General features: G+C 51.6%; 1 protein-coding gene across 2 annotated transcripts in view; it reads right to left on the bottom strand.

Annotated features, from left to right (window-relative positions):
- HPSE2 (heparanase 2 (inactive)) overlaps positions 1–26,420 on the bottom strand; it is a 261,248-nt gene that overhangs the window by 225,339 nt on the left and 9,489 nt on the right. For both annotated transcript variants that reach the window (XM_065553611.1, XM_065553610.1), the window contains exon 3: positions 10,915–11,076. In XM_065553611.1, the coding sequence (XP_065409683.1) occupies positions 10,915–11,076 (162 nt within the window). The remainder of the gene's footprint in view (positions 1–10,914; positions 11,077–26,420) is intronic.

Below are 26,420 nucleotides of genomic sequence, written 5' to 3'. Positions count from 1 at the left end.
GACCGTGGAATCTGGTCTCCCCCCGTTAAATCTGGTCTTTTGTGTGCTTTTACCCTATACTATACGGATTCCATGGGGGAGGCCAGCGTTTCTCAAACTGGGGGTCCTGACCCAAAAGGGAGTTGCAGGGGAGGGGGGTCGCAAGGTTATTGTAGGGTGGGTTGGGGTATTGCCACCTTTACTTCTGTGCTGCCTTCAGAGCTGGGCGGCTGCAGAGTGGCGGCTGTTGGCCGGGAACCCAGCTCTGAAGGCAGCGCCGCCCGCAGCAGCAGCGCAGAAGTAAGGGTAGCAGTACGCAACACCCCCTACAATAACCTTGCGAACCCCCCACAACTCCTTTTCGGGTCAAGCCGCCTACAATTACACCACCGTGAAATTTCAGATTTAAATACCTGAAATCATGAAATTTACGATTTTTTAAATCCTAGGACCGTGAAATTGACCAAAATGGGTGGTGAATTTGGTAGGGCCCTATTGATAAAGGATGGGAGTATAATTAATGTCAGTCAACATGGGCTTATGGAAAATAGCTCTTACCAAACAAACCTGATTTCATTCTTTAATGGGATTACAAGTTTGGTTGACAAAGGTAATTGCACAAATCTTAGACTTGACTTGACTTTCTACTTTAGTGAGACAGTTGATAGAATATCGAACGACCTTCTGATTTTAAACTTTGGACTCTACAATATCAGTCGAGGGCACACTGAATGGATTAACAATTGCTTGGCAGATCTCAAAGTAGCCGTCAATTAGGAATCCTCATCGAAGGGGGGTGTTTCTAGTGCAGATCCTCAGGGATCAGCGCTACAACTGACTCTGTTCATCATTTTCACCAATGACCTGGAAACAAACATCAAATCTGGTGATGATACAAAGCTTGTCGCAGTGATGAGGATCGGGCAGACATCTGGAGCGATCTGGATCACTTGGTGATCTGCCCATTCAAAGCAAATGTGTTTTAATACAGCCAAATGCCAGGTCACACGTCTAGGAACAAGCAGTGTGGGACAGACCCAAAGAATGGGGGAGGTTCTCCTAGAAAGCCGTGACTCTGAAAAAGATTTGTGGGTCACAATGGACAAGCAACTCAACATGAGCTCCCAGTGCCATGCTGTAGCAAACAGGGCAAATGCACTCCTTGGCTGTAGAAAGAGGGGAGTAGTGAGTAGGAGCAGGGATGTGATTTTACCTCTATCTGTGGTAGTGGCAAGACCTATACTGAATACTGAGTCCAGTTCTGGTGTCCACATTTGATAAAAGAGGTTAAAAAATTGGACAGGGGGCAGAAACGAGCCACAAAAATGATTTGAGGGCTGGAGAAAATGCCTGACAGGTGGAGACAAAGAACTTCAAGAAGATTAAGAGGTGATTTGATTACAGCGCATACGTCCCTGCTGGGGGTGACAATACCAGGTAAGAAAGGGCTCTTTAATCTAGCGGAGAAAGGCACAATAAGAACCGTTGGCTGGGAGCTGAAGCCAGACACATTCAGATAGGAAATGAGGCACACATTTTTAATAGTGAGGGTGATTAACCATTGGAACAAACTGCCACGGAAAGTGGTGGATTCTCTTGGTGTCTTCAGCTCCAGACTGGTGATCTTTCTAGAAGGGCTTGGCTACACTTGCAGATGTAGAGCGCTGTGAGTTAAACCCACCTTCGGAGAGCGCTGTAGGGAAAGCACTGTAGTCTGTCCACACTGACAGCTGCAAGCACATTGGCGTGGCCATATTTGCAGCACTTGCAGCTGCATTGGGAGCGGTGCATTATGGGCAGCTATCCCAGCGTTCAAGTGGCTGCAACATGCTTTTCAAATGGGTGGGGTGGGGTGGAGCGGAGCGTGTTGTGTGTATGTGGGGGGGAGAGAGAGTGGGTTTTTGGGGTGCTGAGAGTGTGTCAGCATGCTGTCTTGTAAGTTCAGACCCCGCTCCCTCTCCGCCTCTCTCTCTTGCACTCACTCAAAGCAAACATTAGCTGTTTGTTTTTTCTCAGACCAGATAAGCAGCCCGTCTCGGAACCGGAGCACCCGAGTTCACAACAAAGACAAGAGAGGCCACTTCAGTTAAGGGGATTATGGGACGTTTCTGGAGCGTTGTAACGTTACTTCTCGTTTACACTGGCACTGAAGCGTCTCACCCAATACGCGACAGGTGTTAATCCTCTCGCCGAGTACCAAGAGCGCTCCAGCCAAGGAGTCAGAGCGCTCTATGTGCCGTGCCAGTGTGCACGGGGAGTAAGGTAGAGCGCTCTGAGAGGCTTTATTGCGGTATAACGTGCAAGTATAGCCAAGGTCGAAGACACTTTAGTCAAACACAAGTTTGGAGCTCAAAACAGGGATAACTGGGCAAAATGTTCTGGCCTGTGATATACAGGAGGTTAGACTAGCTGATCTAATAGTCCCCTGTGGCCTTAAACTCTGAAATTCTCCCCTGTGGGGAAAGCTGGAGAGCAAGAGACAATTGCAGGGAGAAGAAAACAAAATGCCGGGCCTCTAGCTGCAACAAAGTGGTGAACACCACAGGCAAAGAGAGAACTCTGCCCCACCCTGGAAAAAACCGCAGCGCACACTAGGCTCCACCCCACCCTATCACACATAAAGCTGGACACAGTGACCTCCATGTTGGGTAGTTACATCTAGGGAGGTCACTGCACACCAGGAGAAGACTCCCGTCTGCTCAGCAGCACAGGGGACCATGAGCACATCCCCACCATGTCCAGCTCCAGACTCTGGACCCTTGGCAAATACAGAGTTTTACTGAAGGTTTCTGTCCTGACGTCAAAGCCCCAAGAGGTACCTTTCTTTCCAGAGCCACGACCTTCCACGCCATGACATTGCTGGCCACACAGGGAGGCTTCTGACTGCAGATGGGACCTCCTGCCGAGGGAGCAAGAGCGACCATGGGCCTCCCTCCCCGTGATCAGAGCTAAACACACAATTCATTGCCTCAGCTTAGCCTGTCCCTCGATAAACACGTCATGCAGACGTATCCCCATGCACCCCACAGCCCTGTCCCACACACAGATCACTTCCCCATCCATCCCACTGCTCACTGGCACCGGAACCAGCGGGGCCATAGCCCTCCCACTTTTTGAAAGTGGGCCCTGCCCCCTTCCCCTCCTCTTTCCCCCGAGGTCCCACGCCCCGGCCAGGCCAGCGTGGAGCCCAGCCGAGGAGCTTGGGCAGTTGTGGGAGCCATGCAGACCCTCCACCTGCCTGTGGTGCATCAGGGCTGACAGCACCCCCCGGCCCGTGTCCCCACCCACCCGGGCCTCCCGCCCAGCCCAGAGCAGGTGGAGGGTTATGACCCTGCGTGGCTCTCCCCGACCTGGCTCTGGCAGGGGAGGCCTTGGAGCCGCAGCCCGGCCATGGTACGAGCCATGCAGGCAGCTTTGGGGAGCCACATCACAGACCCTCCACCTTCCCTGGGCAGGGAGTCCAGGGGACAGGGAGACAGGCCTGGGCCTGCTCCTGGTGGGCCCCCCCACACCTAGAGTTGCCAGGCATCCGGTTTTCGACTGGAACACCTGGTCGAAAAGGGACCCTGGCGGTGCTGACCGGGCCGTTAAAAGTCCAGTTGGCTGCTGCAGTGGGGCAGGCAGGTGCCTGCCCAGCTCCGCACGGCTCCCGGGAAGCTACCGGCATCTCTCTCTGGCGTCGAAGCGTTGGGGTGGCTCCATACACTGCCCCCGCCAATCGCTGGTTCTGCAGCTCCCATTGGCTGGGAACCGCAGCCGCTGGGAACCGCAGCCAATGGGAGCTGCAGGGGCGGCGTGTGCAGGCAGTGCCTCCCTCTGCCTAGGAGCCAGAGGGACATGCCGGCAGCTTCCAGGAGCTTCCTGAAGTGAGTGCCGCCCAGAGCCGCACCCCTCACTCCCTCCTGTACCCCAAACCCCTCATCCCCGGCCCCACCCCAGAGCCTGCACCCCCAGCTGGAGCCCGCACCCCAATCCTCTGCCCCATCCCAGAGCCCCCTCCTCCACCCTAAACCTCTCATCCCCAGCCCCACCCCAGAGCCTGCACCCCCAGCTGGAGCCCACACCCCCTTCCACACCCCAATCCTTTGCCCCATCCCAGAGCCCCCACCCACATTCCAAACCCCTTGGCCCCAGCCCAGAGCCCCCTCCTCCACCCTAAACCTCTCATCCCCAGCCCCACCCCAGAGCCTGCACCCCCAGCCAGAGCCCTCACCCCCTTCCGCACCCCAATCTTCTGCCCCATCCCAGAGCCCCCACCCACATTCCAAACCCCTTGGCCCCATCCCAGAGCCCCCTCCTCCACCCTAAACCCCTCATCCCCAGCCCCACCCCAGAGCCCGCACCCCCAGCCAGAACCCTCATCCCCTCCCACACCCTAATCCCCTCCTCCAGCCCAGAGCCCGCTCCTCCACCCTAAACCCCTCATTTCTGGCCCCACTCAGGAGCCTGCACCCCCATCCCAGAGCCCATATTCCCTCCCACACTCCAAACCCCTTGGCCCCCTCCCCCAGCCTGGAGCCCCCTCCTGCACCCCACACTCATCTCTGGCCCCAGCCCGAGCCCTCACCCCTTCTCGCACCCCAACCCCCTGCCCCAGCCCGGTGAAAATGAGCGAGTGAGTGAGGGTGGGGGAGAGCGAGTGACGGAGGGAGGGGGATGGAGTGAATGGGGAGTGGGGCCTTGGGAAGGGGGTGGGGCAGGGGGCAGGGCAAAGGTGTTCAGTTGTAACCCTACCTGCACCGTGGGCAGGTGAAGGGTCCGCCGCAGCTCCCCACAGCTGCCCGCATGGCTGTTATCATGACCGGGCTGTGGCGGGAGACCCACACAGGCAGCTGTGGGGAGCCGGTCCCTCCACCTGCCCTGGGTGGGAGGCCCGAGGGGTGGGGATACAGGCAGGGGGCTGCTTTCAGCCCCACCCCAAATCCGCTCCAGCATCTGGCTTGGCCGGGGCCTCGGGGAAGAAGGGGGGCAGAGGGGCCTCAGGGACGGGGGGAAGGCTCCAACACCCTTGCCACTGCTTCCATACATCCCACACCCTCCACACACATACCTCTGCTTCCATATACTGCACCCCCCCCACACACACCACTACCGCCACACACCCCACATCCTCACCCAGATACCACTAACCCCATATACCCCATCCCCCCCATGTACCACTACCCCCATACACCCCATCCCCACACACATACCACGGCCTCCATGTACGTCACCCCCACACATACCCCATACAACTGCCCTACCCCACATCCTCACCCCCATACACACCCCACACCTACACCCCACTGCCCCCCTCCACATACCACTACCACTCCACACACACATCCCTTAGCCTCCCATCACAGTCCATACACACACCATCCGACACCCCTCTCTCTCACACACACACACACACCCCAAAATACCCCATAAACAGATCAAGTTATTTCTCCTGCAAGCTGGGAAGACAGAGAAAGGCTGCTATTGTTATTTCTGTTTGGAGATACTGGTGCTGAAAGCATCCCCCCTGGCCAGAAAACAGCAGAGAATTGGAGCATAAGTTTTTGTGGGTGAATACCCACTTCGTCAGACGAAAGCTTATGCGCCAATACGTCTGTTAGTCTATAAGGTGCCACAGGACTCTGTCGCTTTTTACTGATCCAGACTAACACGGCTACCGCTCGGATAGCAGAGAATTGTTATTGTAGGAAGATGTATTTTATGTGATGCCCACATGAAGCTAGTCATCAATACTAATCACCATATTTTTTAAGTCCTAGCCTTCCCCATTTCCCTGTCTCTCTCAGTGTGTCCCATTTGCTCTTTCTCTCTAATTTAGTTTCTAGGCAATCCTATGCAGCACACTGTCAGCACCAAACACACACACACCAGAGACGTGTATGTAACATTTCTGTGCTCTGCTCTATCCATAACCCTCAAAAGCAGGTTCTTCTTTTTCCAGAATGTGACTGCCACACATCTGGCTGTCATTAATAAGCCTGTATACGGTCATGTCCTTTCAAGTCGTAAATTCCTAGTAGTGGCAGCCCCAACAGTAGCACCACAGGGCCCATCGGTTCCACTGATCTGTCACCTTCAAGGTGAGCGGAGAAGTTTTCATTTCATTTTTTAAAGGAACCAATTAGTGAACACAGCATGAAGATTCCAAACAGGGAGCAGATTCCCCCGTCTGGGAGCGTGACACGGACCCAAAGCAAAACCACTGACTCTCCTATGGCTACAGCGCCAGGCTCTCATTTGTTCCTAGGAGAGGAGCATGAAGTGGTGGAGGGACGACAGTGTGAGGAAGGGAAGATCCTAACCTCTCCCTTTCAGAGGAAGTGCCAGAGAAGGAATCCCAGCCTCCTATTCCCCAAGGCAGGCACCACACCTTTCACAAGAAGCCCCCCACTACCACCAGTACAATCAGCAGGGGACATTCCCTTTCCTGAGACGCAAGCTCACCCTTTGAAGGGCATGGGATAGGGAAGGCCATGTCCTGCTCTTGCCCCAGGACAGCATGTCACGGATCCACAGGATAGGTGCTATGGTCCTACCCTCTCCTCATTCATCTCCCTTTTGGAAACCCAGGCCCCCAGGCAGAGCGCCGTACAACTTGCTTTGCAAAAAGAAATCATGCTGGACTCTCCTCACTCTGCACTTCCCAGCAGCCCGTCACCTCTGCCCTCATGGCCTAGAACACGCTTGGCAATGGCTGGGCAGCCGTTCTGCTGTGGCGCTGCCAGGGCCCAGAACGGGGATGGAGAGCACGGGACAGTCTCCTAGCTACCAGTTCTGTTATTTGTTCTAGAAATGTCTCGCCAACCTCTTTCTGATTTGCTGGACTATAGCAGACCCCTACCATGACATCATCCCTATGTTCCCCCTTTTATCTTTACCCAGAGACTTTCAACTGGTCTGCCTCCTACCTCCGTCTGGCCCTCAGAACAGGTGTATATATTCTTGCTGTATAATACACGTCTCCTCCCTTTTGCCCCGGCTGTCCTTTCTGAAGAAGCTGTACCCCTCTGTAACAATATTCCAGTCAGCAGCTTTATCCCAAGTCTCTATGACGCTAGTTAAGTCATTTAACTTACACACTAGTACTTCCAGTTCTTCCTGGTTGTTCCCCATACTCCTTCCAGTTGTGTACAGACTCGGGCAGATTGCCCATCAACTTCCCCCTTGTTGCTCTTATGATCCTATTGGAATTTTCCATGTCCCACCCAGACATCTAGCCCTCGGTTAAGGCTGTCTTTTTTCTGTTTACCTACGGGCTTTTGTCACCTGCCCCCGGAGCCCTAATTTAACGCCCTCCTCACGAGGTTGGCTCCCCCCTTCAGCCAGGGAAATGAATGATCTTGGGCATCTTTGAAAGGGCTTCTTCCTCTAGACACAGGAAGCTGGAACCCTACATACCTCCAAAGAGAGGAGCTCTCACCCTGCGTGCTCTGCCGAGGCTTCGCACACAACACTGGAAGGTAACGGGCTGGCTAAGGGGAAATTCAGAGGGTACCTTACGGACGAATCTGGGATGCAGTCACAAAGACACTTCACCCTTGTGAAAACGGTGCTCAGCAGGTCTGCCGCGAGGGCCCCACCCTCCCGCACCCCTCTAGGGGAGTAATCACCACAAGTAGGGGAACCATCATGGAGAGGTGCAGAAGGGAGCAAGAAGCCAAAGGTAAGTGCTGCTGTTGACATCACAGGGAAAGCCACGTCCACTTAGCAGACTAGCATTAAGCATTAGCATGCAGAGGGTCCCCTGTTGTTAAGGCTGAATTGAACATACTGGGAGCAGGCGCTCTCTCTATTGGATATCCATCCAAAAACCATGCTGCCAGGTTGGGAAGCTGGACTGGGGTGGTTTGTCTTGCCCTTATTCGGAGATAGCAGGCCTGGGATCAGCTGTAGGTAGATGCATGGGCGGGCTGCCAGCTGCAGAACGATGGTGAACCAGAACTACCTCAGCCACAAGGAAGGTCTGAGGCTCACTGTGGCCCTGCCAAGCTTGATTTTCCTAAGGATGTGGGGCAGGAGGGGAGGGGAGCTGAGCTGCCCACTGCACCAGGAAGGCATCCCCCTGGACTGGAGATCTGGCCAGCTTGGAGCAATAAGTCAGGCACTTTTTGTTCCACTGGGTTCCAAAGAGATCTCACAATGGGACACCCCTTTGGTGAAAGATTTGCTGCACTGTCAACAGGTGGAGTTCCCCCTTGTAATCCCTGTGCAAGCACCTGCAGCGGCTGGCTGCTAGGGAGTGCACTACCCCTGGAACGTGAACTGCCGAAAGCGCGCTCTGATGTGGGATGCACCAGTTCCAGAGCTGGCCCATGCAGAATGAAGTGGATCTCGCTCCTCCTTGCTTGTTTATGCACTAGACAGAGATCATGTCGTCTGACCTGACCTGAATGTGCATGGACCAGGCAATGGGTAGAAATATCTTGCATGCCTTGTGGACTGCACAAAGCTCAAGCAGGTTGATGTGCATCCTGGATTCCTGCAGGGACCAGAAGCCTTGGGCTGTCTGGTCATGTAGATGCACTCCCCATCCCAATAGAGAGGCATCCATGAGTGTTCTTGGAGGGAGGGAGAAAATGAAGGGACCACTGTGGCACCTTCATCCACAGCAGGCTGCATGGAACTCTGTTTATGGACAGATGGCAGGCAAAGTCAGATCACCCAGGAATTGAATCTATGTAGGCAGGGCACCCACTGGATATTCTATACCTAGGGGCTAGCCCATTTAACCATCCTTACCAGAGTCCAACCTGTGTCCAATTCGATCTTGCTTGGTGACCAAGCCCCTAACAAAGAGCTGTGCAGAGCAAAGAACCCCCTCAAACAAATTCTACGTGTTTGATTCTGAAGATAAGGAAGGTCCCTCTACAGCAGATGTCCGACCCCCTCGGCCAACTCCAAAAAGACAAAATCTATCACAGAGAAGGGAAATATTTACACACGTTAGTCTAGCTCCAGTTAAATATTATGCTTAGCTGTCTGGAGTCTGTGTTCTCAGGCTATGTCTATGAAATCAAAGATTAAACTTCATAACAATTATGAAGCTGCGCTGCTCAAATTCAAAGGGAGTTAAAGGCCATTAAAATAGTTTTACTGCTGGTATTAAAATGAAATTACTCTGTCTTCTCCAGGACACCTGGAGCCGAAACCTTCTGAACTCTCCTATCAGCACACACGGAAAGGCTCCGAGCAGCACTGATAACCAAGGCAGCACCTCTGCTCTGCAGGTTCTGTGAAAGCATGTGAACAATGCCTGAGAGCGCTTTGAAGCAGCCTGGGAAGGAGGGAGAGCCTCTTCTCTCCGGAAAATGTGTTTAGTGGAAAGTAAGCAAGTTGTCAGGGGAAAAGCTGACAATGTTGATGCCAACAGTTGTACTAGGAACAAACAGCCAAGCAGATTAGGTTACGAGAACGAGAAATGCCTCTGACAAGCCCACGTCAATGCCGGGCTTTCAGGGACAATGTGTGCTTCGGCCACCTTCACAGCCTTGGTGCCACAGGCCCTAGGGGCAAAACTCCCTGCCAGTGCCCGCAGCCCCTTTGCGTGGGGTCCCATGCGCACTAGTAGCTCCAATACAGCCAGTGCCTCTAGGGGCTCACTGCCAGCTCCAGCAGTTTGGCCGAGAGTTACAGGGCTGGGAACTGAGAGAGATGGCGACAAAGAGGGCTCTGTGGTCTGGGTCCCTTTACAGCGCCTCACCTTTTCTGGAGGAATTTTATTTTTTGCGGGGGAGGGGGCGTTCAGGCTGGGAATACACCAGGGGGCACAGATAGCACCAGTCTCACCTCCCTTCTCTCTCCCCTCCTCCCCTGGGGAGTCTGCCATACCCACCACAGCCAGGGGCCGTCCTCAGCCTCCCCATTGGGGCCTGCAGCATCCCAAGAAGCTGAGTGGCCTCCTTCACCCTCCCCAATAATGGGGGGGGTCTGCAGCCCTGGTTTGTTGTAATTAATTCCTTGCTCCTTCTTGGAGTGTCTGTGGTTTATTCTGCTGTGGCGATCGAGAGATCACTGTAGGCTGCTGGGATCCCTCTCCCCTACCCCGTCATTGCCTGGAGACCTGAGCCCTTCATAAGCACTTTTAATGTGTGTCCATAACATGGCAACCCCGTCTGTCTCTCGAAGTTCTACTCCCCAGCTAATGCAAACATTACCAGGAATAGAGCATTGTCTCAGCTCCGTCTGGGCCATTATCATTTTATATTTGCTCTTTAATATTTACTGGGTTCATGCAAAGTGCATGCTCTGAGGGGAAAAAAAATGAGCCGCAGTTTAGATCCAAATTTAGTAATTGCTGCAGCCCCATCTGACATGGATGGTTAGCAGGGAGATCTCCACAACACTTCACTTTCCACTGCATTCTGCATAGCGACCTGGCCCCCATGTAGCAGGCACCCTGGAGCTGCCACCTACAAGAGTCTTCACAGCCCCTCCATCACATTTAGCAAATCCCATATACCCAAACATTCAGCATTGCTGGTAGAACAACCAAAGAGACATTGTCAGGCTACAGTGATAGGCATGTTGGTTTCCGAGCCAGACTGCAGCTCGTTGGAGCTAAATACGTGCTATTTGTAACACCCGAGTTTATCAAAGCAAAAAGAATTTGAAAAATTGAATTTACGTGTCACTATTGATGCTGCTTGTTTGCCTTTTTCTTGAGTTGTTCCCATTAAAATGCTTACGTTTAATGGAAACTTTTGTGTTGGCTTTTGGTTTTGTAAACCCTGTTTTTGGGAAAACTTCCGTGTCAGCCCACTGTGACCTGACTGTTTCTTTAGTCAAAGAGAGGAGATATTTCTCAGACTGGCCTTTCCTAAGCCAGGTAGATGCTTGTTGGCACAGTACTGGGGTGTCAGCTGGCTTTCGAATACCTGCTAGCTAGCAAAGGACTAGCCCTGGCTCCTGGTGCCAGAGCTAACCTCGCAGCCTTACCTGTTAACGTGAGGTTGCTGTATGTGTTTGAGAACTGCTCCTTTAACAAAACCAAATGCATCTGAGCTGCCTTTTCTCGCTGCAGTTCCAACATAATGTCTGGGTGCTGGGCAATCTTACAGCCTTTCTGCTTATCCAGGGCAATGTCGCTGCGGACAATGTCTAGAGGGAGAGGAGAGAGAGAAAAAGGGAGACAGACAAACCTCAGCTTTCAATTCCACCCAAAGGAGCCAGATGCTCGACTCCGAACCAGCCAACACTACAAGCAATAAACATTCCCCGATCACACAAAACGCAAGCCAAGGGGCAGCCCCCGGGGGCCCATCCACCCCATTTACCTTCTCAGCTCAAGCCCTAGATCATCTGCAGACCTCACTTCTTATCTCCCACTAGAATGTCAAGCCACTCTCTCTAATGCAGCCCCGTGGAGTGGCTGGCCCCCTGGCAGTTTATCACTCTAACTCACAATTATTACCTTTCCTTCACCGGAAAGTTTTGTCTAAAGTCTTCCAATGTTTATATCATGTCTCCTTGTTTCTGGTTTCTTTGCCAGCGATAACTACAGTGAGCTAAATGCCTCCCTGGTGTAAGGCCACGCTTTCCCATACCGCCAGATACACCAGGGAGGGGTTTGGCTCAAAGTCTCTGCTCCAGCACTATTCATCCTTAGTGCAACGTTCAAACCTTGGATTAAATCTGTACGGATTATAACCCTGGGAACAGCTCCCGTGGCACCTTCCCATCCTTGCTCCCCCCACGTCAAGAATGCGGTGCAGATACTTGGTCAGCACTTCGTTTCTCTCCATATCAGTATCGTATGGGTCATATTGTTGATCATGACATAGCCTTCCCATCACAGCCCCACACAAAACTACTTGCCCGCTGTGGAGACTTGAGCGCAAAGAGAAAGGAAAAAGGAGAGAAAAATAAGTTGTAGCTTCCCCTATATTCATAATACACTGATATTCCACAGGTTCACCCCACCTAACTAGCTAGCCGATACAATACGCAAGGACAGCGGGAGCATTCTCGCAGTGTTACAGAAGGCTGTGTTTTACTCAGTCTATTTTTTATCTTATCAGCTGCACATTCCTTTCCAAAAATAAACCCCTGTGGGGTGGCACCTTTGGACCCCAAAGAGCGTGTTTGTGTTCTGACCCATTTGTTGGTCTCGCAGAATGTGTCCCCTACTACTATTTACTCTGCAATTCCAGTACAGCGTCACAGATTGCATATCAGAAGCACCAGGTGGTCAGAGCTGAGAGCCTCCCCTGCACGCAGGCCCTTATCTGGCAGGGCTATATACCCTTGTTTGCTTAGTGCCCTATTGTTTCCGGTAGGGTCATTACATGCAGACTCTGCCCAGCCTGTAGCCATCCCATTTTGTAACGGGCCTGACTGCAGGCCTTGGACGGGTAACCATGCAGCTTTGGAATCCATCTGATTGACATTTGGCCCAGTTGTGCCCCTGAGAGCTGCCCTGATCTTCCCTGTCCAAGTGCAGAAGAGCAAGGATGGCGGGTGGCTGCCTTTGCAGCCCCATTCCATCCTGTTCCAGGACCCTGTGGCGAGCCATCCAGGGGTGGGATCAGAGTGCAGGGAGTGGGCTGGCTGGGGGCACACCTTGGCCCTTCAGTGCCCCACCTCTGTGTCAGGAATTAAGGCGGGAAGGGGGATGGGGGTCCTGATACTTTGGGAATCTATCGGGTTTCCTGTGGCTCACTTAACAGAAGTGCAAACTTTGCCCCAATTACACAATGTGGGGAACCTCAGAGTTTTACCCCCACCCTCTGCTCCCCCTGTAGTCCCTTCCTGCAGGAGTCGATTGCTCCTCAACCCCTATTCGGAAGAACTAGTCTAACCTGTTGATGTTCTCCAGCTCGAGTTCAACTGTGAGCCCAGCACTGTGCAGCTCCCGGCCCCCCGCCAATATCAGGAGGCAAACCCAGCTGTGCAGAGACCTCTCTGGGGCCCCAGGCCGGCCGTGCTCTGCACCCAAGCCATCTTGTCCTCTGACCACCCGATCTCCCACGCTAAGCAGGATGGAGCTCACATTAGTGCTTGGATGGAGATCGACAAGGGACACCGGGGTGCTGAAGGAAGTGGTGCTGGTTATTCATGTAAGGGGCCATCTTCCCTCCAAATCACCACTGAGTCCCCGGCAGTGGCATGGTGCTAGGAGATGCCATCTCTTGACAGAGCTCTAGTTCACTTTCCGTCAGTGAAGATGCGTCCCCACTTCCTCTTGTACCAGCTGCTCTCTAACCTTCCTGGGCACAGGGAGGATGCAGAGTTGGACAACACATCAGCTCCCTCAGGGCTTGCAGGACGCCTGCACGCTCCCAGGTCCCTGGCAGCTTTTCTTGCTTGAAGGAGACACAGAGGATCTCCGTTATCACAGGGTCAGGTGCCCCTCGTGAGGCTTTGCCTGCCGGGGGCAGGGATCAGCTCTGGAGATGGTGGATTGGAATTGCTCCTCCAGGGTTCCTGAGCAACACGGCCCCACGGAGGAAACTCTGGAGAGCCAAGTAGCAGCTCTGGTCCTGACGTAGAGCCTGGTAGTGGGCTGTGCGCCATGGCCAGGCAAGCACCGTAGGCACCGGAGTTGCCAGGCACGAAGACTCCTCCACTATCAGCCTGCATCCTTCCCCAAGGGCCCCAGACCCCTGCTGCAGTGACCCCCCAACTGTCTCCTGCTCCCTAACTCTTCACAGGGACCCTGCCTGTGACCCCCATGATCCCCCAGGGACCCCATCCCCTACCTGTGACCCCCACCCCCAACTGTCTCCAACCCCTAAACTCCACACAGGGAATCCCCTCCCACTGCCTGTGACCCCCACACTCCCCCAGGGACCCTCCACCCCCTGCCTGTGGCCCCCATGATCCCCCAGGGACCCCATCCCCTGCCTGTGACTCCCACCCCCAACTGTCTCCAACCCCTAAACTCCACACAGGGAATCCCCTCCCACTGCCTGTGACCCCCACACTCCCCCAGGGACCCCCCACCCCCTGCCTGTGGCCCCCATGCTCTTCCATGGATCCCCCACCCCCAACTGTCTCCAACCCCTAAACTCCACACAGGGAATCCCCTCCCACTGCCTGTGACCCCCACACTCCCCAGGAAACCCCCACCCCCTGCCTGTGAGCCCCACCCCCAACTGTCTCCTACCCCTTAACTCCTCATAGGGACCCCCCACTCCCTGCTTGTGATCCCCTCCCTCAACTGCCCCATCCCCTCCCTCCACTCAGAAACCCCCATTCCCTGCCTGTGAGCCCCATTCCCCTAATGCCTTCTACCCCCACACTCCCCCTAGAGCCCAACACTTTCCCCTGTAGCCCTCCTATCTGACCCCAGCCCCCACCCAGCCCCAACCCAGAGCACTGTGGCCCCACAACTGCCTTCTGCCCCCAACCACACAACCTTCCACACACCCCTCCCCAATCCGGTGCTGGAAGAGCAGCTGTGCATTCACCACGCTGCCCCTGCTGACCGCTCGCCCAATCCACCCGGGGCCTGTCCGCACTCTGCCAGCGCAGGTGAGAGCACGTCCTTCCAGGGCTGGGGCGATTCCTCTGCCTCGCTGAGCCCCTCTTTGGTTTTGGCAGGCAGCGCTTTGCACAGGCAGGGCTGAGACCAGTGGCCAGTGCACTATAGGCACCAGTCATCCACCTCCGTTCTGTAGGTGGCAAAGCTCTAAAACCCACCATGGCCTGCAGAGACTGTGAGCAGAGGGGTCCTCCTGGGGCTCTCTCCTTGCCTCTTCTGATCACCTGGCGGCTGCCCTGTCCACTAGTTTGTCTACACCTTGCTTTTCAAAGAAGTTGCTTGTTTTCTCTTCCAGGTGCTTCTGGGAGTTCCCCAGGAATGACATCTCCCAGGGACAAAGTCGCCTGGCGAGGTCACTGTCTGGAGGAAGAGCTGGTCAGCCCAAGCGGCCAGAGAATGAAAAGTTAAAGTTCTGTGATCACCAGGATCTCACCATCTTGCCTGTATGCCTCTCTCTTAGCAGTACAGCGCCCTCGTGGGAGTAGCTCTTTACAGAGGAGTTACTTATTACTTCTAGGACAGCAGCACCTAACGGACTCGGTCAGGGTTTGGACCCCACTGTGCTGGGCGCTGCACAAACTCGGACCGACGGTGCCCACTTCAAACAGGTTCGAATGGAAATGAGCACGTCAGTAACGTAGGGGGTTGAAGGAGTAGGGAGGCTGCTCAAGGTACTAACATACCCTACATGAAATGCAGGGCAGTTAACGTTTCTGCCCCTTTCTTATGATAAAAAGGCTGCGTTGAACCTGCACAAACATGGGGTTTTGCATTTAGCACACGCTAAAGGACTTGATTTATATTAGACCAAATGCATAAGAGTTAGCGAAATCAGACCATGATTATAGGAGCCCGTCGGGGAGCAGCCACCTGGGGATGCACAGGCTCGTGGTGGGGGGTGGGAGGCTGACATGCTCACTGCCCAGTCAGTGGGCAGCCTGCACGGGACAGTCACTTTGCTTCACTTAAAAAAAACCAGCTTGTCCCAGCGTGGCTTGAAAGCTCGTCTCTCTCACCAGCAGAAGTTGGGCCAATAAAAGATAGTATCTCACCTACCCTGCCTCCCTGCAAAGAAAGTCACTTGAAGTGTCTTAGACTTTTTATATCAAAACAAAACAATTCACTTTGAAGCTGGTTCTCTTTCACCAGTCCCCATGGGCAGTCCCCAGCACTGGGACTGGCAGGTACCAACTGCATTTGATGGTACAGCTCACGCGGTGCTTTGGGTACTCAGTACAGTACAATCACTCATGTAACAGCAGCACAAATGCAGTATGAAGGGAGCACACCCGTGTGGCAGGTCAGGTGAGCTGCGGCTGATTACAGGACAAAACTATCCGTGGGATTGGGGGTCACACAAATGAAGGGGGAATCCAAAGGCGCACTGTGGCCAGAGTGCCAAATAAAGCAAGAGGGGCTCCCCACAGGCAGTATGTCTCCTCGCCCCAAGGTGGTCCTGGTTCCTAGCTCAGTTCCACCAAGAGTGAGTCAGGTCCCCCATGAGACGGTAACTCCTGCTAGCTGATTCCGGCCATATTCCCCATATGCCTGGCCTATGCTGCACTCCCTGCACTGAGTGATGCAGTATCACTGCTCAACAAATAGCCTCCCTGCTCCCTCGCCCCTGGGCAGGGCCTCTGCACCCCACACACCCCACAGAGAATTACTTCTCAGGGAGGAATTCTAGCACCATGCAGCTACCAACATACAGACTATGATTACACCATGCTGGGGGGCTGAGAGATGATCAGGTATCTGTGAGGAAGGTTGTTATCTCTGATTAACGATCTAACGCAGAGAGTGACCACCCTGCACACTGCAACCGAAAACCAAACCAGACAAAATAATGACACAGCCACTCTGCCCTACAGCCAGCCTAGCAGACCACGGGATGCAGGTGGTGTAGAGCAGGCTAGAAGCTTCTACTGCACCATCCTTCCTGCAGCCTGCGTAGGAGCAAAGGGGCATGGCCAGGAGGTCCCCACATCCCACCTGCTGGAATGGCCTCGAGGTCATTAGTAGCTGCTGTCAATTAGAACATCCCTCAGGCTCCTCTAACTTCCTCGAGGGGGCCAGACCAGCACACAAGCAGCCCTGGATCAGGGACCACAAAGGAAGCTGAAAGAAACCCTTGTACAAATGCTGTTTTTGAAGTGTTCTGTGTATTCCTTGGCTGAACCTGGGGATCTGGGCCAATGCATCTCTACAAGACTAGAACATTCACAGAGAACAAGTGTCTGCATTAACCATTATCCACAATACACTTGCTATACACTTTCAGTCTTACAACATGATTTTTAAAGAAAACTGTACAACGTTGTGATGCTCTGTTTCTCGGGGGAACACCCTGCACCCCCATGTTCATCCTTATGATTGTGTGGTGTCCAATGCAAAGTTTGTCATGTCGGGTATCTTCGGAAGGCTCGTGATGCACTGAGCAGTGTTGTTATAGTGATGTTATAGGTTGTAATTTCATGTATATAGTTATGAAGCTGAAAGTGTGTCTTTGTGGCTTAGAACCAGCCCAGGCAAAACTCTCCAGGAGCACAGGGGCAGTTCACACCTCATCAGGACATGTATGGGGACAAATCCAGCCCAGCCTCACAGGAACAAAGGACGCTGGCCTAGGCAGCAACAAAGGATCTGTTGGACTCTCAAGTGAGTCACCCCCCTTCCCTTGGTCAGTCAGGGACTGCGATGAGGTAATGCTCACCTGACCCTGAAGGGGGGGGGGGCAAAGCCAAGAGAGAAGAAAGAACATGATAAAAGGGAGAGATGTTTGCCAGGCTCTTCCTCTCTCTTCCACCTCCATCTACACACATCACCACCAAGCGACAGAAGCGCTGATCAAAGGGGAGAGCCTGGCTGAAGGGCAACCAGGCAGCCTGTGGTGAGAAGCAACTAAGTTTGTAAGGGCACTGAAAGTGTTAAGAGCAGCTTAGAATGTGTTTTGCTTTTATTTCATTTGACCAAATCCGACTTGTTGTGCTTTGACTTATAATCACTTAAAATCTATCTTTATAGTTAATAAATCTGTTGGTTTATTCTACCTGAAGCGTCTGGTTTGTTTATGGAAATGAGTAAGATGGGACACTGAAAAGTAAAACTTACTTCAGGGATCAAACTCATGCTTGACTGGGCACCAGAGAAACATACCAGTAAATTCCAAGTTGTGAAATATATAAAATATCTAGTTTTAAAAAAACTCACTGCAGTTAAAAATGTTTAAACAATTTCTCTAATCTATCTGTCCAGGATTTTATGAAGTGCTCTGTACTGTTTACACACTGGTATAAAATGATGATCACAAGTAGTTTATGCTGGCTACCAGGCAAGTGTTACTTGGGTGAATTTAGATTTTAGTTTGTGTGTGTCGTGTGCTTCTTTGTTTGAGTCTCTGAGCAGAAGACGAGGCTCTCCTGCATAGAAAGATGTATATAATAAGTAAATTTTTCTAAGAGAATTTTAGAGTATACACTTGCATCAGTCAAATACATCCACATAAAATTCTGCTGTCTCACTCATCAACCAGTAAATAACTAACAAACCAGGATGTACCATTCTTTCTGGTCACAGAGCAATTTCCGATGATATTTGTAATGAGACAGTTTCTAACTGAAGAAACTAGAGATAAGAAATAGGAGGAGTCCATCCTTACCGTGAGTAACACCCTGTATGTAAACAGCGCCAGCCCCACCTCCCATTAGACAGATGGTGGGTGCGGACGTGACAGAAACAAGTGAAACAACATTTGCTAATGAACAAAATTGCTCAGGACGTTTCAGAGAGAACACTGAGCCAAGCCGAAATTACACCATGGGGGTCATCCCTGCGCTGGCCCTGGCACATGGTCTCCAAGGGACCTAATGGGGCTTTCCCATCTCCAACTTCTATGGCCCACATCACACCCTGAGGGGAGACTCTTCACACACCGCTCTATCCTAGCCACACCGAAAAGCAGCGTCTGCAGCACTGCCCCCTCTCTCCCCAGGCCCTGGGGCGTGTCGGCCAGTGCAGCCAGGCTCGCTGGGAACAAGAAAGGAAGAGGGTGCTGCAGGGTACGTGCCAAGGCACAGAGCCTCCCCTGACAGTTCCTGGCCTCCAGCAGATCCCAGAGAACCATGAAGGCCTCAGGAGATCCACAGCTGCTGGGGGGTGACCATCCTGCTGCAGCTGCAGTGGCACAAACCCCCAGAAGAATTCATCAGAATCTCTGCCAGGGGAGCAATAGCTTTTTCAAACGTAACGATGAGTGCGGGCTTGATGTTCCTAGCAACTAGAGCCCCTGCGTATCTCCAGAAGACCCGAGATAGCCTGACTGGGGGGGACAGAAGACATGGAACAGCCTCCGCCATTCTGTTTCTACTTTCCATTAGCTATCTCATGCCTGCCCAGTCCCCTACACCTGCTCCACTTTTGTCCCACACCCTCAGCAGTCACCCCTCTTAGAATGACCCCTTCCCTCCTTCCACTGACCCTGTCACCAGCCCTTTCCTGCCTGCCCTTTCCCCGCCTCACCAGTATGATCCCTCCTGCCACCAGCCCCATCGTGAGACAGCCAGCAGCGCCTTCTTCCCTGGGCCCAGCACGGCAAGCATGAAGACTAGGCCAGTCTCCCTGCCACCAGCGCAGCCCCAGGACCAGGAGGAGTCCATGTCGCAGATTCCCTGATCTGCCCCTACAGATCCCAGCCCGACTGCCAGCAGGCACCATGGGACGAGACATGCAGCCCTCCCTGTCTCCAGTGCTCTGTGACTTGCACTCTCCACTTGTGGGTTTCCAGGTGGAGTGCAGGGTGTTGGGTTTAGCCTGCTCTATCAAGGCCTAAAGTTTGGGGCCATTGTGCCCAAGAGATACTCTCTCCCATACCCCGTGCAATACCTCTGCAGCTACACTCAGCAGAGAGATGCCAGCTAGACCTCAGTTCAAACAAGAAGAGGCTGCTAGGGGGACGTTCTCGCCCCAGGGTATCCCTAACTGTGAAACTCTCTCCTCCAAAGGTGCTGACACTTTGGTGTTGTGACTACTCAAGAATTTATCACAAGTCTGGCAATATTTGGTGCTTTTCTTAAAGCCCCACTGCTGGAGTCAAAAGATGGCAAGAGAATCTCTATTTGCATTTTATTTTAAAAATAAGTTTCTAGCCTTCAGGGTTGTGGAGAATGTGAAGCGATTGCTCTCTAAGGCAAATAAAAAGAGCACAAAGCTTAGTACTTTTTAAAAAATCTCATGATTTGGGGCGGCCAGGCTCATGAATATTAAATGCTGCCTTTCAGAACCAAACATTCAGGACACCTACGTTCTGACGCAGAAGATTTTATGTGAATAATCTAACTTGCCTATTTTCTAATGATTTGCATACAGCCATAAATTTCATCTTTAAAAAAATCATGTGTGGATTTTGTGCTGGTGAAAGACATTTGTTAGAAAATTCTAGAATTAAGATTGACTGTACAACCTTAGTTCTATCCCCATGTGAGTATGCATTACCATACAGTCTTTAGTTACACGATCAAGCGCATACTATTTTTTCCCTGCATGGATCATCAGCAGGATTTGAACTTAAAACCTTCAGCTCGGATCTCTTCTGTCAGAGTTACAAGAGTAACTAGTTTTGGAATCAGACCCTTATCCTGTATGTGGAACAGCCACGGAGGGGTGGGAGAGAGACACTTTGCAAGAGAGTAGGAGAATGTTGGGTATCAAGATTTTGAGGTTCTGCTCCTGGCGCCAAGAAAGAAGTGTGATCTAGACGTTAGAGCAGAAGCTACAAACAGAATAGCCAATCACATAGACCTGGCGTATTCTTTCTGAAAGGCTGCAAAAGAGTTGTGAAGTGCACAGGATTGTTAACCACAGTTAGTGGGAGAGATGGGATTAGAGAAGGGGTTCTCACAACAAATTTTTGGTGGACTGAGAGTGTGGCCACCAACTCTTGCTGGTGGCCGCTCTGACAATTTTTCCTAAAATAGGTTTCAGAGTAGCAGCCGTGTTAGTCTGTATCCGCAAAAAGAACAGAAGTGGGCTGTAGTCCACGAAAGCTTATGCTCTAATAAATATGTTAGTCTCTAAGGTGCCACAAATACTCCTGTTCTTTTTCCTAAAATACTTAAACTTAAGGAAAAACAAATAATTATGCACATAGACGTGTCCAAATCATTGTAATGTAGTTATGTATGTGTTGCAATAATAAAAATAATGTTCAGCTGTTTCTATTCTTTACTGGACCTAAACAGACGAGAAACACAAATAAGGTGCTTTGCACGTTCTTGTCTTTCGTATTGTTTTTTCTTTTGCTTTTTTGGTTGTTGTTTTTTTTTTATTTTTTATTAAAGACTTGCTGGCTAGTAAGTTGCTGCTGTGAGAGGTGATACTTGTATGTTAATATCACTTTTCACAGCCTCCCAGCTACCTCCTACAGACCTTACTGTGTGCTGCAAGGTCTCCCATGTAGCTGCTCTCGTCGGCATAATTAACCCATCCCTAACGAGCGGCAGTGGCTATGCTGGCAGGAGAGCGGCAGTGGCTATGCTGGCAGGAGAGCGTCTCCCGCCGACATACCGCTGTCCACGCGTCTGTCTGTGAAACTTTTGTTCACAGCCCTGACTGACAAAAGTGCTAGTGTAGACACAGCCTTAGTCTGCTGTGAAAAGTGATATTAAACATACAAATATCACTTTTCACAGCAGATTTACTCAGCCCTGGCATGCCAGGGTACAAACTAAGCCCTGAAGGGTGAGGTGGGTAGGGAGGCAGCGGGGCCGGGGTGATAGGAGGAATGGATGGGGGCCGAGGGATGGCAGTGGGGGCCAGAGCCCACTGTCACAAGGACAGGGGCTGGAGCCCACCGCTGTGCAGCTAGGGGATAGAGCTCGAAGCCCTGAGCCCGGAGACAGACCCCAGAGCCCGAAGCCCTATGGCTGGAGCCTGCCACCCACCACCGTGGGGAAGGTGGGGAACTCACTGGTTGCTTGCTCCTCCAGTGTTTGTGTCTCCACAATCCCTGCTGGAGGCCCCAAGGGAAAGACCGCTGCTTCTCTCCCCTGCCCCCCCCCCCCCATCACCACCCAGGAGGCTGTGGCCACAAGAAAAGCCGCTGGTGGCTGCATGCGACCACAGTGGCCACGTTTGAGAAACCCTGGATTAGAGCTTGCAGCTCAGGGCATCTTCCTCTACGTTAAAGAGTATTTTGTAGGGAAGGCTACCTTCCCCACCACTGAAAAGCAGAGTTTTGGCTGTGCCAAAGCTCTGCAAGGTAGGACAGTCCCTACTCAGTTCTGATGGCAACCCTACCCGGAGCCCAGATTTGTTACCCTTCCAGACAGGTTGGCAGAGGCACATCGGAGGAGGTAAGTGGTTGTCACAGCTGCAACAGGGAGAAGCTGTCTGAAGTTACAACGGCAGCTCAAAGTACAAGTTGCTTTGGGGTTGGGTTGTGTGTGTGGTTCAAATACTCAGAAACCCAGGGTGATGGGGGGGCACTTTTTTTTCTATCAAAGTCCTTTCACTCAGGCGGCTGAGCATCCAAAGGGCAGGAATTGTCAGTCACTTCCCACCTGAGGCCACAGGAACATCTATACATAAGAGCGGGATTGTTATTTTCCCCACACTTAACCCCAGGAGTGCGGTGTCCCACTGTGCGGGCAAGGAAAACACGAATCAAGGTATTGCTCCTACAGGCGGAGAAAGGCGAGAGATGGTTACTGCTACGATTAACTAGCTGGGAGGGGCTCAAATCCAAGGGCCAGAGAGGTAGACACAGTAACCCCCACCTCCCCAGACACAGGCAGGGGATGGGCTAGCGAAGAAAAGGGCTGCTCAGGTTGTCCAGAGCCAGACCCCCTTATTCTCACTGGTGAGCAGTCACGTGCGTCACCCCACTGAACTGCACCACATATGAAGTAAGGGTATCCAGATCTGACCCGTAAGTGAGAAGGACAGAAAATGTCACTTTAACCCCCCACACAAACAAAACCAAAACCCTGAGGACACTGACTATTGTAGAGTCTGCTTCAGCTCAGTACCTATGGGCCTCATTCATGCTATAAAAACACAACAGCCTGAAAACAATACTACCCAGTACAAACATTTCAGGTTTCGCTGCTGTCCTCACTTAACACACAGCTCAGTTGGGACCTGAACTCAAGTTCACTTGAAATCTCTCTGCGGCTGTCTGCTCCCACAGCTCCTTTTGGGGGGTGCTTGGGCATCATTTCCTGGAATGCTGGCACTTCAAAGGGGACAGGCTGGGGCTAGGACACAGCATTGTGTTTGCGTTTTGTGTTATGGAGCTGATATGGGATGCACCTGGGAACTCATTAACTCACATGTGCAAATGAATTTGCTGCTCGGTCCCAGCCTCTGGAGAGCATGACTCTGCAATGCACAGGCACCACACAACTTGTTGCAATTAGCACATTCTACTCAGGAGAGCTCCACGCCTGAAACAGCTGGTGTTGTTTCTGGTTAAGATTCAGAGGCAGGTATCTTAAGGGATAGCCTGCAAAGTGCTTGCTGCTTAATTTCTGAACAAGCCAATGCAGTTAGCTCCTCGGTTTATGGGCAAATTTCACACACAAATATTTTACTCAATCTCTCCCTCTTTAGACTTTCATACCCTTCCCATCTTCATGGTAGGGGAGCACCTGTGGCTCAATATTTCCCTTTGCAGAGCATTCAGATTGAGAGACAAACTGACAGCAAATTCAACCTCATTTGAAATGGCTGGCAATTCAGATCTCTACTGGCTCTCCTGCCCAAACAGTGTGTGCTGTAGGGTAGGGATCTACCCAGGAGGAACTGTACTGAAATCACACTGTTCAGTACTCAGTCTTTAGCCGGTAATACCTGGTAAACTAGGTTACTCGGGGGCGTAATGAGCTACAAATCTCTTCATCTTTAGGTTCCTGATTGAAGCTAGTCAGGAAACAAGGGAAGCAAAAACTGCAAAAACTTTCTAAAAATGTGTTTGTTTTGCGGTTGAAATTTTGTTTTGGCTACATTTTTTAACCAGCTCAATTACTGGTTCGAAACTAACGCCAGGTCAATCCTCCGGAGTCATGCCCAGCTGATGGCCATTTGGAGTCTCTGGGAAATAAGCTGGTGGCCTCGATGCCCAGCAAAACGTACATGTCACAAAATTCGCCACTTCCTTGGGCAGTTTCAGCCGAGGTGTTGAAAACAGGAGGAGCACCAGGCCTGAACTTCCCTCTCACGTCTAGGGATGAGTCCTTCCAGCACATGGCAAACTTTCCAATGGCTCTGGAGGGCGTGCCCCTGTCCTATGGAGAGAGGGCTCCAGGCACCAGGCCTGTCAATTCAGGGTGTTTCAGGGGCACAAAAGCCCATTTCTAAACACTGAACAATGCCAGGATGGCAGCAAGTTGGCCTGGATCCACCCCAAGGAAGGAGAGCTCCTTTCTGTTAATCACCTCCTTCACCACTCAGGTGCCTTTCCTTCGGTGTTTTATAAATAAGCACTGATTAGTCCACCATAAAATGTAATGGGCTCTATGTACATCTTAAGGGCTGTTTCCCAGTTACATTATCCTCAACAGACAGTCCCTGGTCCATTAACTCTGAAACTGCAACAGATTTTCTCAGATATAAAAACAAATAATGCTCCCCAGGCTGAGACGCTGCACCATGTTTCACTGCCAAGCAAACTCTCGGGGTGCAGCCAGGAAGCCCACAGGGGAAGCGCTCCCCTCACAGTTAGCTGTGGGTAGAGGTGACTGTTCCTGGATTCCTAAGAGGAAAAGTCCAATGTTGAGTCACAACGGCAGCAGCAGAGACCGATGCAGGGACATGCTGAAAGGAAAGTGAATGTGCACCGCAGGTGCCTGGAGAAGAAACCAGAACCACAATGTATTGTTCAGCTGCAATGCTGCGAAGACCGAACCCTGAGCAGTGATGGTTCTGTGACAAAGTGGGAATGTTCCGTAATATTTCAATGCTTGTGTGCCTCGGTTTCCCCCTACATTTTGCATTGCTAGCCAATGGGAGGAAAAGAAATTAGTTTGCTCTCAGGGCAGGTTAAAGCCACGTCTACACGTACAGCACTGCAGCGGCACTGCTGCAGTGAAGACAGGCGAGAGCTGGCATAATAAAACCACCTCCGCAAGCAGCAGAAGCAATGTGGGCAGGCGAAGCTCTCTGGCCGCCATAGTGCTGTGCACACTCGCGCTTATGCCGGTGTAACTTATGTCGCTCGGAGGGGGTGGGGAGATATTCACACCAATGAGCGATGTGTGGTTATGTAGACGTAGGCTAAGAGGCAAATTGTCTGTGCATCACCCTCCCTGTCTAGGTGGAATGAACAGTGATTAAGGGACTGGTTCAGATCAGCAAGGGGTCCCCCAGAGACAATACAGGCTCCAAGGAAGTGATTCATGGATTGACACTCTCAGTAGGAAGTTGAGCAGACTCTAGCTCAAAAACAAAGACTGGGAGGTGTGAGGGGATAAGTGTGAGCTCTGGAAGAAGCCTGGGAGCTCTCTCACCTGGGACCTGATTAGGGAACGAAGTCAGAGAGAGAGTTCACTCCAGCTTGGCTGGGCTCTGGGCTAACCAGAATAGATTATGCTGTAACCTTCAGCTCCCAAAGGGACTTCCTATGCTGTCTTCCAGCTGGCCAATAAACCCAACCGTTCTGAAGATGCTGCTTGAGTGGTCCAGTAAAGGCTGGGTGAGGTGCATTATTAGTTGCTGAAGAACATACAGGTCTCTGCAGGACTCGCTGAACGGAGCTCACGGTGTGAACCAGGAGTGCTGAAGGCCCAGAAGTAGCGTCTCAGGAAGCGATGAGGCTGCGTGGCCTGCCCGAAGAAAGAGCGAGACCCCTTGCGGCCAGAACGCTGAAGTTCCTCCAAGAGTCTGTTCCAAAGCTGGGGGTAGAGCTGGATCTGTGACAGCTTCCCATACATAATCCTGCAGGGACTCCATTTAGCAATCCACTCCTTACTGGCTGGAGTGGCCAAGCCGGTCTGTTCAGGCTGCTTGTCCCTAACCACACAGTAGGGGGGCAGGGGAGTCTAGAAGCAAGTCCCTCAGGTGACCACTTTCCAGGCAAGAGAGAAAAGAAACATACAAGGACCGAGGCCTACAGTACCTGATCTGAACACCCTGCTTCTCCTGCCTAAGCCCCACACTACTCCAACAAGGACTGGGCCGGTTCCACTGGGCCCAAATTAAGTTTGATGAGGGACAGGGCTATTATAGTTCTGGGGGGACCTCTGTGCCTATTCAGATCCTCTCTTTACTGTTTTACTACCACCCATGCTGATGTCAAACACTATGCTGTTAAAATTACCTTGGTTATTACAGTTCGGTTTTTAAATGTGATGCACCAACTCTAAAACTGAATGGCAGTTAAAACAAACAAAACTATTTTTAATTTCAGCACATAACTGGTAGTAATAAAAACAGTAACGCTATGGCTTTAATTACCTACAGCAGTGGTATTCAATTACATTTTCTGGTGGGCCAAAGGGCTCTCTCTAGGGCCAAAGGGTTCTGAGGCTGTTTGTTCTCTCCAGCAGCCTGGGGTGGCAAACTCGCAAGTGTGGTGTGCCAGACCGTATTTCTGAATCTTAAAAATCAAAGGTTAAGTGTGCTGATAGACAATATTCCAATGAAATCTTGCAAATAAATAATAATATAAATACACCAAAATGCTATTAAAACAGTACATTATTAATATTAAGTCTTAAAAGTATGAAATTAAAGTTAGAAGTTAAACTCAAAGAAATGGACATCTCATTTCTCTTTCTTAATGCCTGAAATTTTGACAATCACTCACTCTGTCTTTTTTTTTTCCAGAAAAGTACTGTGCAAGGAGCAATCAAACTAATTCATGAAAGCCCATCAATTACTGATCCCCTTATGTTGCATAAACTTCGGATTAAGTGCCTGATTAAAAGTGTAGCACTATAAGTGGAAATGTATCAACACCATCTAG

This window comes from Chrysemys picta, chromosome 7, assembly GCF_011386835.1.
Source record: "Chrysemys picta bellii isolate R12L10 chromosome 7, ASM1138683v2, whole genome shotgun sequence".
Taxonomy (NCBI): Eukaryota; Metazoa; Chordata; order Testudines; family Emydidae; genus Chrysemys; species Chrysemys picta.
Note: the sequence above shows the minus strand (reverse complement) of the source record. Positions and strands in the feature narration are given on the sequence as shown.